Here is a 12,409-nt window from a genome sequence, read left to right on the forward strand (position 1 = left end):
ACTCTATCATCTCCAGCCTCCTGGCTCCTCAGGAGAAAGCCAAGGGCTCCCAGGTGCATCCGGGAGTCGGAGCCCAGTGGTGCAGCAGCGCCTGCCTTCAGATCGCCCCCCGCCGGAGACCTCTTCTGCCACTCCTCCTCCGGTGCCCGCGGCTCACGGCGCTCGGGAAGAGTGGGCACCACTACCGGGAAGGGGCGACCGGACGGACGCCGAGGATGGACGCCCAGACCTGGCGCGTGGGCGTTCGCTGTCTCCTCCTCTTGGCTCTCCTCGGGTCTTCCCCGAGCGAGGGCGTGGAGACCTGCGAAGAAGTTCGGAAACTTTTCCAGTGGCGGATCGTGGGAGCTGTCAAGGGGCTGCCAGACTCGCCGCGGGCAGGTAAGGAGCGGCTGGCGGTCCTGGGCGATACTCGGGCCGATGGTCCTCTGCGCGCCCAACCGCCCAAGGCTTTCGGAGGTGACACTTGGAGGGGAAAATGACCTTTGGGGCCCTCCTGTCCGCAAGGTGGATCTCATGGAGGCCTCCAGGGATGCTGGGTGTGCACAAGAAAAGCAGCCTGCGCAGCTCTGGGGCACTCCCTACCTACGCCTGCCTCCCTGCAGCCACCCCGAGTTTTGCGCCTTTGCTCCCTGTTGGGTCCCCTTCATCTTGGATGCTTTGGAAGGGTCTAGTGAAGCAGAGATCTGAGAACAGCGTGCCCCCCTGGCTGCATTTAGGTTCAGAGAAATAATTGCACGAACAGTACGGGTTTGCTGATTTCCCACAAACTGCAAGTTGAGTCTGTTGCCTCTAGTTGCCTTGATAATAGAAACGACAAACCCTCATTTTTTGGGGAGGGGGTGGAGAATGCAGCACTAAGAAATCCAGCCCATCTTTAATTAGTAACAAAGAGATGTGACCTTTAGCCTCCTTTGGATGTGACCTCTCTGTCCAGTCACTAAGCCTTTCTTGCAGGAAACCCGGATTGCGAGAGTATCTCTCAGAAACATAATGTAGTTTTTAGCCTGCAAGGCGCCAGGGCAACAGGAGAGCAAACTCAGAGCACTGGGGAGCAGCTTAACCTGGATAAGGTGCAATAGAGATTCAGAGTATAAGAATGTGGCTGATGGGGTCCATGTGCAGCGTGTTTGCTGCTCTTTCTGTCCGGAAGAGCAGGTATTAGCTGTCTAACACGATAGTAGGTATCTGGAGCATGCACCTCTTCAGCCCTGACTGTGAAAACAGCACCCAGAGGAATGAACGCTGTGAGACTGTAGTTGAACAAAGAAAGAATTTGAGGAGGATGCTTGATCCTAAAATCCACCCGCCTTAGTTTCTAATGTGGGCTGACTTGGCTTTTACCGATACCCAGCTTAAGCTTAGTACTTTTGCTTGCATGGTTTTGTGGTTATGAACTCAATTCTTATCCATCCCAAGAAGAAAAACTGAGTGTTTTGAGAACTGAATACACTTGAGTTTTAAATGACCAGCCTTAGAAATGCTTATTTGAATACCTATTCATTGCTTCTGGATGCCTTTTCAATACTACTGGAAACAACATAGGCAACAGTGTGGGTTAGTTTGACTCTTCTCAAATATCTCCTTATAAGTATGTATTTTATTTCACTACATTTTCATTAAGTAATAAATCTCACTTAGCTGCTTATAAAAATCTAAAATGTGTGTATGTTTTTGATAAGAGTATTGAGCTGTGAGATCCTCACGTGACTTATTAGATTTTGCCCCCCAAATACAATAGTTTTGGCAGATGTATATAGCAAATGTTGACAGCTACCCAGTAAGGCTTTGATTTCAATCCTTTCTCTTAGCTCAGTGGTTTTGGTGCCTGTTGAATACAACACATTGACTAGAACCTGTTTCATTTCACTTGTAGAACCTTGTATGTGTCTTTTCTTTCAAAGAACTTCGCAGTGTACTAATCATTGAGGTAGAATTTTACCAGGATATAAGGGAAAATGGAAGCTCTGCTCTACAGTGGAGGTAGAATCTGTCAGAACAGACTCTAGCAACAATATCTCCTTTCAAGTCATTCTGGTTTGTGTCCCCACAGCTCGTGTCATTCTTTATCTGTAACTTAAGAAAAGCACAACAGCTCCTACTAGAAGGGATGGACAGAGTTATACTCTTAGGGGTCAGTGAGAAAAAGACTCAGTTCTCTTGACATCTTTATTAAGAAAAAGTCATGTGAAAGTATTGTGTTGATTTTGACTCACCCAATAAAAGGAACTAACATGAATTTGGCCTGATTCTGATTGTATGTGTGCATATGCATATGCATCTGTGTGTGTGTGTGTGTGTGTGTGTGTGTGTGTGTGTGTGTGTGTGTATCTGTCTGTGTTGGCCGCACATTTGCTTGAATTTAAATAGTATCTTTCGACATGAATCTATCTCTTCTTTCAACTAAAAAAATCTCCTTCCCAGACTAAGTCACAGATATCCTATGTTTTACAAATGTTTATTTTTGTTTATATATATATAATCTATGATATTTAACATGATCCAATATGGATTTAGGGGATGTTATTTCTGAAAATATATTCTCAACTTCAAGAAAGAACATGGTTAATATGTAAGTATACATTTCCATATGAGAATACAATATATTTTTCTAAATAAATGTATTTATCCAACACATAGCTTTCCAGTGAGTGAAACTACTATGTTCCATTTGGTGCTGATTTTTGTAAAAGTACAATTTTTTAGTACCCATCTGCATAGTTCATTTCTATGATACCTAGCAAAAATGCTGTTTTTTTAATCATATAAGGAGGTAGAATAACTTTTTAGATTCTTCCTACATGTGTGATTTTTATATCTCCTGAGAAATATATTATCCAATTTGAAATTGTTAAAATGGTGAGAACAGCCACTTAAGTTGCTTCTGCAGTCTCTCCACCTTTGTCTCTGTGTTGCTCCAATTCCTTTTAAGCCTATTGAGCTCCTAAGGATGTTTGGATGAGAAATGTAAAAAAGGGAAGAAGGTGTAAATGTGATTCGAATTACAGATTTCTCTGTGTTCTGATTTTATTTCCTAAGTAGTAGTCAAGGTGCCCTTTGCTTTTGTTTATTTTATTCAGGAAAAAATGGTGAGTAGAAGTGTCTTTTAAGGTCCTTTCATTTTCATTTTATTTATTGGGAGAGGAGATAATGCTTTCCAGCTGAAATTTTGTTCACACATGTGTTGTTCATACAAGTATCAGAAAGTAATTCAGAGATTTAACTAAAACTCTAAGACTGCCAGATATATATTATATATGATGATAAATAGATGGATAAATGGATGGATAGATAGCTAGATCAATGGATCGATTGATGGATCAATAGATAGATAGGTAGATAGATATAGATATAGTGGTACTAGGGCTTGAATGCAGGACCTCATGCTTGCCAGGCATGTGCTTGACCATTGAACCACATCTTCAGCCTTTTTGCATAAGAGTTATTTTGAGAAAGGGTATCACTTTTTACTCATGCCTGTGCCTGGACTACAATCCTATTTCAGACTTCCCACTGTAGCTGGAATGACAGGTAAATGCCTCGTCACTCATTCTCTTTTGTTGAGATGAAGTCTTGCTTTTTTTTTTGAGCTGGCCTGGAATCATAAATCAGGAAGATCCTGGTCTCAGCCTCCAGAGTAGCTAGGATTATTGGATTGAGCATCCATGCTAGACCCAACTACTTTTTAATGAGTGCTTATCAGTTGAGAACTCTGTATTATAAAATAGTTTTGAGTGATCAAACTGTTAGTCAACTTTAGTTACCCAAGTCAATTAACTTGTTAAGAGTATCCGTTTATTGTGACTTTTGATTTTAGAGGCTGCAGCCCACAATCAAGTGTCCTATTGATTTATGCCTCCAGGGAGGCAGCTACTATGGCTCAAGTGTGGAGATGAAGAAACACTCCACGTCATATGCGCCTGGAGGTAAAGAAAGAACTTAGAGTCTCACTTCTTCTTTGAAGATATATGGACCTCCTTCAAGGCTCCCGCATCACAAGGTTTCACTGTACCTCCCAATAGGTTCTGTTGGGCACCAAGCCCTTACCACTTGGACGTTTCAAGAAAGGTAACATCTGAACTGTAGCAATAACTTTTATTTGGTAGGGTTTAAATGAATAGAGCAATAAGAAATGGATGTGCCAAAATGAAATTCAAATACTGTAAGACACTTTTAAGTAGACTCTGTAGTTTTGTTAAGCTGCTTTCAGTGTAATGAAATTTTATTATCATGCCAAGGACAGTTTGTCTTATTTATACCCAAGAGAAAAGTCTTGGTTTCATTGACATCATAGATATCTGGGTTTCAAAACTATCATTTTTGTCTGTTTGAGCAGCACAGTTATGAGTATCAGATTTCCATAGTCAATGCTGGACTCACTGTCTGATATTGAGGTGCTTTAGTAGTAGTAGTAATAATACTAGCACATATTACTTGAACAAAATAATGAATTGCATCATGCCATTTCTATGTATGCATATATCATGCTTGAATCAAGTCCATCATTCTTTCTACCTGTCTGCCCTTTCTGACGTCTAGATTTTGTTTCTTAGTTTCCACATATAAAGGAAAGTATATGATCTTGTCTTTCTGTGCCTGGCTTGAGATGTTTGGCATGGTGCTATTGAGTGCCTCCATTTTTTTCTGCAAGTTCCATGGTTTTGTTCATATTTATCATAGAAGAGTACTCCATAGTGTGTGTGTGTTTGTGTGTGTGTATGTGTACATGCTCACAAAACCTCACTGGAGACAAGGCTGTAGTTAAACATGTTAGTTCATTTTGCTTCCTGTAGTAAAGGAGATTGCATGCCACAGAGCTATAGATATCCTATTTGTAAACAGTTGGAAGGTTCTTTAGATAGGATTTAGGCTTGTGCTAAGTGATTATGAATAGGGTTTAATGAGGTGGAACAATTTAGGAAATGTATCAGTAATTTTTAGGTGTTAAGATTTTAGGTATTAAGAAGACTAAATTGGGTAGTTATCAATTATTGGAGAGGCAGTAGTGACGAGTTGCTCAAAGAGAGAACTATTCAGTAGTTTTATGGTTGCACAATAAGTTTGACTGTATATTGTTGCACCACATGTTAGTGGTCATGTATCACGATCATTTTCTTATTCTGTGCCTGTTTTTGTTGAATAGAGAACAACAACATCCAGTTCCAGGATCAAGGACAGTGTCAACTACCCATAGAAAGTCCAATGTGAACTTAGATCCAGAGAAACATGTTTTATTTATATTCAGACCTTTAAGGGGTGGGGAGGTGGCTCCGTGGTAGAGCGCTTGTCTTGCATGCCTGAGGCCCTGGGTTCGATTTCTCAGCACCACATAAGCAAAAAGAAAAAAATCCGGAAGTGATAGAGTGCTAGCCTTGAGCTGAAGAGCTGAGGGACAGCGCCCAGGCCCAGAGTTCAGGCTGCACGACTGGACCCCCCCCCCCCTCAAAAAAAAGAAGGTATATTCAGACCTTTAGTGCATCTGGATGATGGAGAAATGAAAATGATCTTCTACTGTAGGCTACAGAATATAATTGCCCATTAGGGACCTGAATTGCACTGATTACAACATAGTCCCTCATAGATCAAACATTGTCATCAATGACATAAATACTACTTGCTGGCTATAAATATTATGTCTTCATTTTTTCTATATAATAATTTAAGTTTTTTAATTGGCAATTATTAATTAACTTGAATTTGCTTGTGTTCAGCCAGTTAAGAAATTCTGAATATGGGGCTGGGAAGGTAGCTCAGTGGTAGAGCGCTTGCCTTGCATACCTGAGGCCCTGGGTTCGATTCCTCAGCATCACATAAGCAAAAAGAAAAAAGCCAGCAGTGGCACTGTGGCTCAAGTGGTAGAGCGCTAGCCTTGAGCGGAAGAGCTGAGGGACAGCGCCCAGGCCCAGAGTTCAGGCCCCATGACCGGACCCCCCCCCCTGCAAAAAAAAAAACAAAAAGAAATTCTGAATATGGATTTTTGTTTTCCACAGATCTACTTCTTCCATTGTTCTTATGTTTGATAAAGACACCTTCTAAATCTACAACATATTTTATCATCAATAGATAAGACCAAGGGCAATATTCTTAACTAGGTACATCTCCTATGTAAACATTTATAAATGATCAGTTAGTATAACTCTCCTTTTTGTTCAAATGAAGTCATGGGAGACTTTAAACATATGTCTTGTTGAAACACTTGTTTTAAACGTGTTATATTATCTATTAAGTAATAATAGCAATTAATTTTAATAGAGAACAGAAAATTTCCACATCTACCTTTTTTTATAATAGTCTGACCTTCAGCTAAAATAAAATAAAATACCAACCTCACTCATAACTTTCCATTTTAGTAAAATTCAAATTTCACTAATTATACTATTACAGTCATCCTAAGATAATGATTCATTCTTCTATGAATCACAATAACTAATAAAGATTCTTATTAATTGTGTCAGGTTCACACATAGATACTCTACAAGTTGATTATATAATGTGCTTTTATAGGAAATAAAATGACATATTTTTGTTTCTATGAATATATTCTCTTGAAACATTAAAGTACTGAAAAACAAATACAGAGTATAGTAAATTTTCTGTTCAGAAGTAATAACTCAATCTCTTTGTGTCTTTTTTCAGCATCCTTGTCAAGACTCTACCAGATATATGTATATATATATATATCTAAATATAGATATATAGATATATATAGATATACTTATGAAAGAATGTAAGAGCATGTTATATTTCTTTGTACTATATTTTTCTAGTTATAAGCATATCAGTTTCCTAGCTTTGAGTATATTTTAGCTGTGTAATACTCTGTTGAAGCACCATAAGTGAATTAAATTCTCCCTTGATGTTGGAAATGTATGTTTGCAGTATTTATAGTATTATAAGCCTAAGGAGATAAAAGACAATTTGATTATACCAAACGCTCACTTCACTCAGGACTTGGTATACATACATAGCCTCCTTTTATTCTACCCTGCGGTTTTTCAGCCTCAACACCATTGCCATTTGGGGCTGGGCAGCTCTTTATTGTTGGGGCTACCTGGTACATTTAGAAGCATTTCAGATCTCCTCTACTAGATATCAGTAGTAATTCTACCTCTTCCCCTCTTAAAGTGTAATATCTCTAGATATTTTCATGGGAGAAAAGAATCCCAGTTTAGAGCCACTGGGCTGGACTGTCTAAATTCACTCATGTGTGTTTGTACTCTGTATGCATGTATCTACTTACAGAATATAGAGGTGGCTTGTTTGCATGTTTCAAGTCCAGCTAAAAATCAAGACCATACTAGCTATTCTCTCTCTCTCTCTCTCTCTCTCTCTCTCTCTCTCTCTCTCTTGCCAGCCCTGGGGCTTGAATTCAGGGCCTGGGTGCTGTCCCTGAGCTCCTTTTGCTCAAGGCTAGCATTCTACCACTTGAGTCACAGTGCCACTTCTAGCTTTTTTGGAGTAGTTGATTGGAGATTAGAGACCCACAGACTTTCCTGCAAGGGGCTGGCTTGGAGCCATGATCCTCAGATCTCAGCCTTTTAAGTAGCTAGGATTACATAGGTGTGAGCCACTGGGACCTGGCTCCTTTTCTTTCTTTTACACTAGTCCTTTCACTAGCAGATTGTGTGCATGATGAAAATGAAGAATACATTTTTCTCCTGGGGCAATTTTAATGGACACATGATCAGCCAGTGGTATCACAGAGGATTCACTCAGAAATGACTCCACACCTGTTTTGTATTCTGTGGTCACTATGATGAAATTTGAACCCATACATGAGTACCTACAAATGATGTAGCTGCCCTATTGTACATGTTCATTCAATATCGATTACCTAGAATAGAGCTTGGCACAAAATATTAGTTGACTATTTAATTTAGCAAAGCTTACAGGAATCATCTTGACATATCTTTAAACTTCTGTTGTTCTTAAACACTAAAGTCTATGAACACAATATCTGAGGTTTTGCTATCTATAGGTATGATTAAAGAAATTCTTTTGGGGTTTTTTTTTTGCATGGACAAATTATGGGCTCCTATTCATTTTCTTTTTCCCCAGACTATTAGACCAAACCCCATCATGGCCTAATTTAAATTTTGCCTATCCTCTTACTTTATGTATAGCTCAAATAAACATATCTTTAATCAGTTAAATCTGCTGCTTCACATACCCCATAAAACTTACATCTTCAATCCATAGATAAAAAACAAACAGATAATTCCCTGGGCTATAAAAGATCCCCAAAGCCACTGCTGTGTCTGGAATTTCTCTAGGACCCAGAGACTTACCATTTCTCAGCTGAGCCACATCACCCAGGCACAGTAAGCCTCTCTCCAAGTCCCTTCCTTCCTGAGAGTTTCCTTAGTTCTTCTTCTTTGGTGCTGGGCCTGTCCTGCTGGGCCTGCAAAGTCCCCTGGAGTGAGGTACATCCTCTCCCAAGCAAAATGTCAATGCTCTAGCCAAATAAAGCTCAGTGTACTCCTTTCATCTTGTGGTTTTTCTTGCTCATCCCTGAGGTCCTGAAGCTTACCACATATGGGTCAATATTTAGTTATTTATAATATAAAGCAGGGACTCCAAGTAGTAATACTCATTTTAAATATATTTATAACCCTTTACCGTGAGCTATTTGAGAGCAGGCTTTATAATTGGTATTTCCCTGTTCAATAATTTAGGCCAACTTTAATGTGTATATAGATAAATAGATGTATAGAATTTTATATTTAGTCACCTAGTCAGTTTTTATATTAGTTAAATTCTTTATAATTCATATAAATAGAACGAACAATATAATAGGTGACAAATCTTAAAATACACGTTAATTTGATTAAATTGTTTCCATAAAGTTTTTTCTTGTGTAAATTTGCCATAAATTCTATAAAGTAATACAACCTTTTAAAAATTGAATTTAAATTTTATCTACATTATTTAACATTTAAAAAAATAAAGTGAATCAATTGTCAGACAAATGTCTGAACGAGATTTCCCTCAAATGTTCTGCATGGACAGGAAAAGCATGGAGCATTTGACATTTGCACAGCTGTTACCATCATGTAGCCAGTGTAACTGATCTGTCTAAGAGCTTTCTGTTCCATTCTTGAGATATTGGAAACAAAGGTGACCAAATATAATTTGCATTTGACTATATTAATTAGTTTATGTTTTGTTTGGATATGTTTCTTATAAAAGCATTTGTTTCATGAAGAAATTAATAGAAATAAACTAGAAAATTATACATATTTTTCATTTTCCACTCTTCTTAATTCCATGTTGGGAATAAGGTAGAGATTGCTTATCTGTGGGATTATTTCTGAACCAAGATTATTAAAGGAATTTGACTTGGAGTTTAGACTCCATGCAGACCAAGTAGAGCCACAACATACTAGAATAAGCAAACAAGTAAATTATATTAAATCACAAAGCCTGATATATGGTAGCAAGCCTAATCTGTATCTCATGTATTTCCAACTTTAGCACATTTAGAAATACTTATTTAATAAGTCTTTAAAATGTATTTATCTTAAATTGACAGATAAAATTGCATGCACTTGTTTACAGCATGATCTATTCATCATGGAATGGTTAAATTTAGATAAATAGTATATTGTTACCTTTTTAGTGGTGAAAGCATTCAGTAGTCAGTCTCTTAGTGTTTTTCAAGAGTATATTATACCATTTTCAGTTTGCTGGACCAGAGCTTTCTTGAACTTCTTCCATCTATAATTTTTCTATCCTTTCACTAGTGCCTTCCTTAAACTGGTGATCTTCTCTAATTAACATTCTACTGTACTTCTAAAAGATCAATTCTTGGACATATGCATGTCACTAAGTGATATTGTCTTTTGTACCTGGCCTATTTCACTCAGTGTTCTTCATGTTTATCCATACTGTTGCAAATGACAGAATTTTTTCCTCCTCCTCCTCTTCCTCCTCCTCCTCCTCTTCCTTTCCTCTTCTTTCTTCTTCTTTTTGGCAAGTAACTGTATTCCATTATGTGTCTGAATGACATTTTCTCCTTCTTCTGTTTTTTTTTTTTTTTTTTTTTTTTTTTTGGGTCCAGTCGTGGGGCTTGAACTCTGGGCCTGGGCACTGTCCTCAGCTCTTCAGCTCAAGGCTAGCACTCTACCACTTGAGCCACAGCCCCCACTTCCAGCTTTTTTCTTTTTGCTTATGTGGTGCTGAGGAATCGAACCCAGGGCCTCATGCATGCAAGGCAAGTGCTCTACCACTGAGCCACCTTCCCAGCCCCTTTTTCTGGTTCTTAAGACCTCTCCTTAAAGTTATCTTAGAAAATTTTATTTTTTTTCTGTATATGATTCATTATTTGTTTAGGGTATCTTCTAAGAATCATGAACATTTTTATCTCAGAAAAATTACTTAAATCAGTGCTAGTGAAATGAACATGCCTGTTTTGATAATGGTTTAAATGTTTAAAAATAATCATGACTTAAATTAAGTCATTAACATTTTCTCATTTTATAATTCAACTTTTTTTTTTTTTTTGGGTCTGGTCGTGGGGCCTGAACTCTGGGCCTGGGCGCTGTCCCTCAGCTCTTCAGCTCAAGGCTAGCGCTCTACCGCTTGAGCCACAGTGCCACTTCCAGCTTTTTTCTTTTTGCTTATGTGGTGCTGAGGAATTGAACTCAGGGCCTTGAGAATACAAGGCAAGCGCTCTACCACTGAGCCACCTTCCCAGCCCTATAATTCAACTTTTTATTGCTCATTAGGATAACAAGTTTGAGTTGTGACTTCCCTCCCTTCTGTGTTATGAGAACCAAACGATTTTATTTTTGTAATTCTATATGAAATTAAATATTTTTTGCAGGTATCTTTTCCAAACTCATGCTCTTTTACTTTTCCTTGTCTTACAGTTTGGGGAGAGGATGAATCCGAGAAGGGAGTCAAGTGAAAAGCACACCAAGAGTGTGCTTTTATTGATCAAGTGAAATGAATGAGAAAAAATTGGTGTGTGTGTGTGTGTGTGTGTGTAGTGGATGACTGTCAGTATTAAATTACTTGTTCAGATTTATTTGCTTTCTGGATAACTCCCTTATTCAGTAAGGTTATACTATGTTACATTTGGTTCATTTTCTTTTGATCATTGAGATGTCTGTGTTTAATGAGCTGAAACTGAAGTAGGTCAATAAAATGAAGAGATTAACAGTCCGTTCTCACCAGGCTAGGAACACATTTTACTTTGAGTTAAAAAAAAGTCATTTTAAAAAAAGGTTTTTGATCAACTTAAAAGGTAAAGGAAATAGGAATAACATGGCAAGACTCAAAAGCTGAGAAATCAATGAGGTCTTCAGGGTACTATTTGTCAGCTGTAGTTATGTGGGACTGTGCCTGTGTAGTTAAGAACTTTAGTTTACTAAAGCAAAACTAAATTTTACTTTCTGCTTTTATAAATCCAGGTACACAGATAACCTTCATGTTATTAAATATTTAGTATTCAATTTGTCTTGAAAATGTCTTACATATATAGCAAGAAAAAGCAGTAGGTTTAAGAAATTACTGAAATTTCTTGGGATAAATAAATGGAGAAAATAGATGTATTAAATATAATTTGTAATGTAGTATTGCTACATATTTTAGTGAACAGAAATGCATTTACATTTTTAAATAGCTTAGCTTTGATTCTGTCATTGGTTAGCTGTGGGATCTTTAGTTAATGACTCAACCTCTCAGAATATGTTCCTTTGTCTTTACAAAAATAGTGATACAGGCTCATATTTTTCCTTTCAGTTATTTTTGAGGACATATGACTAGTTGGTGATGGTGATTTGTCCATCAATTGTGACACAATTGATTCTATGATGTAACCTTCTTAGACACATTTAAAAAAATTGGGTAAAGTCAGAGAACAATCAGAGAAACCAGAGAAGTGTTTTCCTTTTGTATTAACAAAATTCCAAACTTGTAACTACTTGTCTTCTGTCCCTTATCATCGAAGTATTCATCCTGTACTCTTAGGAGATAGCACATGTTTTCATTATTTAATTTTGTAAATTTGCTATTTTTCCTTAATTCTGTAGTAAGATCAAATTTATTTTTTCATATGTATAGTTTAAGAATTAAAGCGTTGTTTTTGTAAAACAACACTGCCAATTTAGTTAAAACTAAGAAGAAGGTACTTTTACGTGGAAGTATGCCATAGTTCTGATGCTCCTATGTGGGGTTGTCTGCAGTAGGTGATTTGGGAATAATTTTCTGCTTTGTATTTTTTATGATCTTGCTTCTCAAAGATGTATGTTTTTGTGTGTGTGTGGCTGTTACTAGATAAGAACTTTTCTTCCATACCAAAGACACAGGATGGAGTTTGTTAGCATGTCTGTCCTTTCGGATGGAGACTCCATCTGACTCTGCTTCTGGGCTGTCATTGGGCATTCATATGTCCCTGGCAGTTAGTGGG

At 37.8% G+C, this 12,409-nt stretch overlaps 1 protein-coding gene across 1 annotated transcript in view; it reads left to right on the plus strand.

Annotated features, from left to right (window-relative positions):
* The first annotated feature begins 215 nt into the window (after window positions 1-215).
* Gpc5 (glypican 5) overlaps window positions 216-12,409 on the plus strand; it is a 1,062,082-nt gene continuing 1,049,888 nt past the window's right edge. Inside the window, exon 1 of the mRNA XM_042682662.1 lies at window positions 216-378. Coding sequence (XP_042538596.1) covers window positions 216-378 — 163 coding nt within the window. The remainder of the gene's footprint in view (window positions 379-12,409) is intronic.

This window comes from Dipodomys spectabilis, unplaced genomic scaffold (assembly GCF_019054845.1).
Source record: "Dipodomys spectabilis isolate Male_0828 unplaced genomic scaffold, ASM1905484v1 ptg000075l, whole genome shotgun sequence".
In the NCBI taxonomy this organism is placed as follows: domain Eukaryota; kingdom Metazoa; phylum Chordata; class Mammalia; order Rodentia; family Heteromyidae; genus Dipodomys; species Dipodomys spectabilis.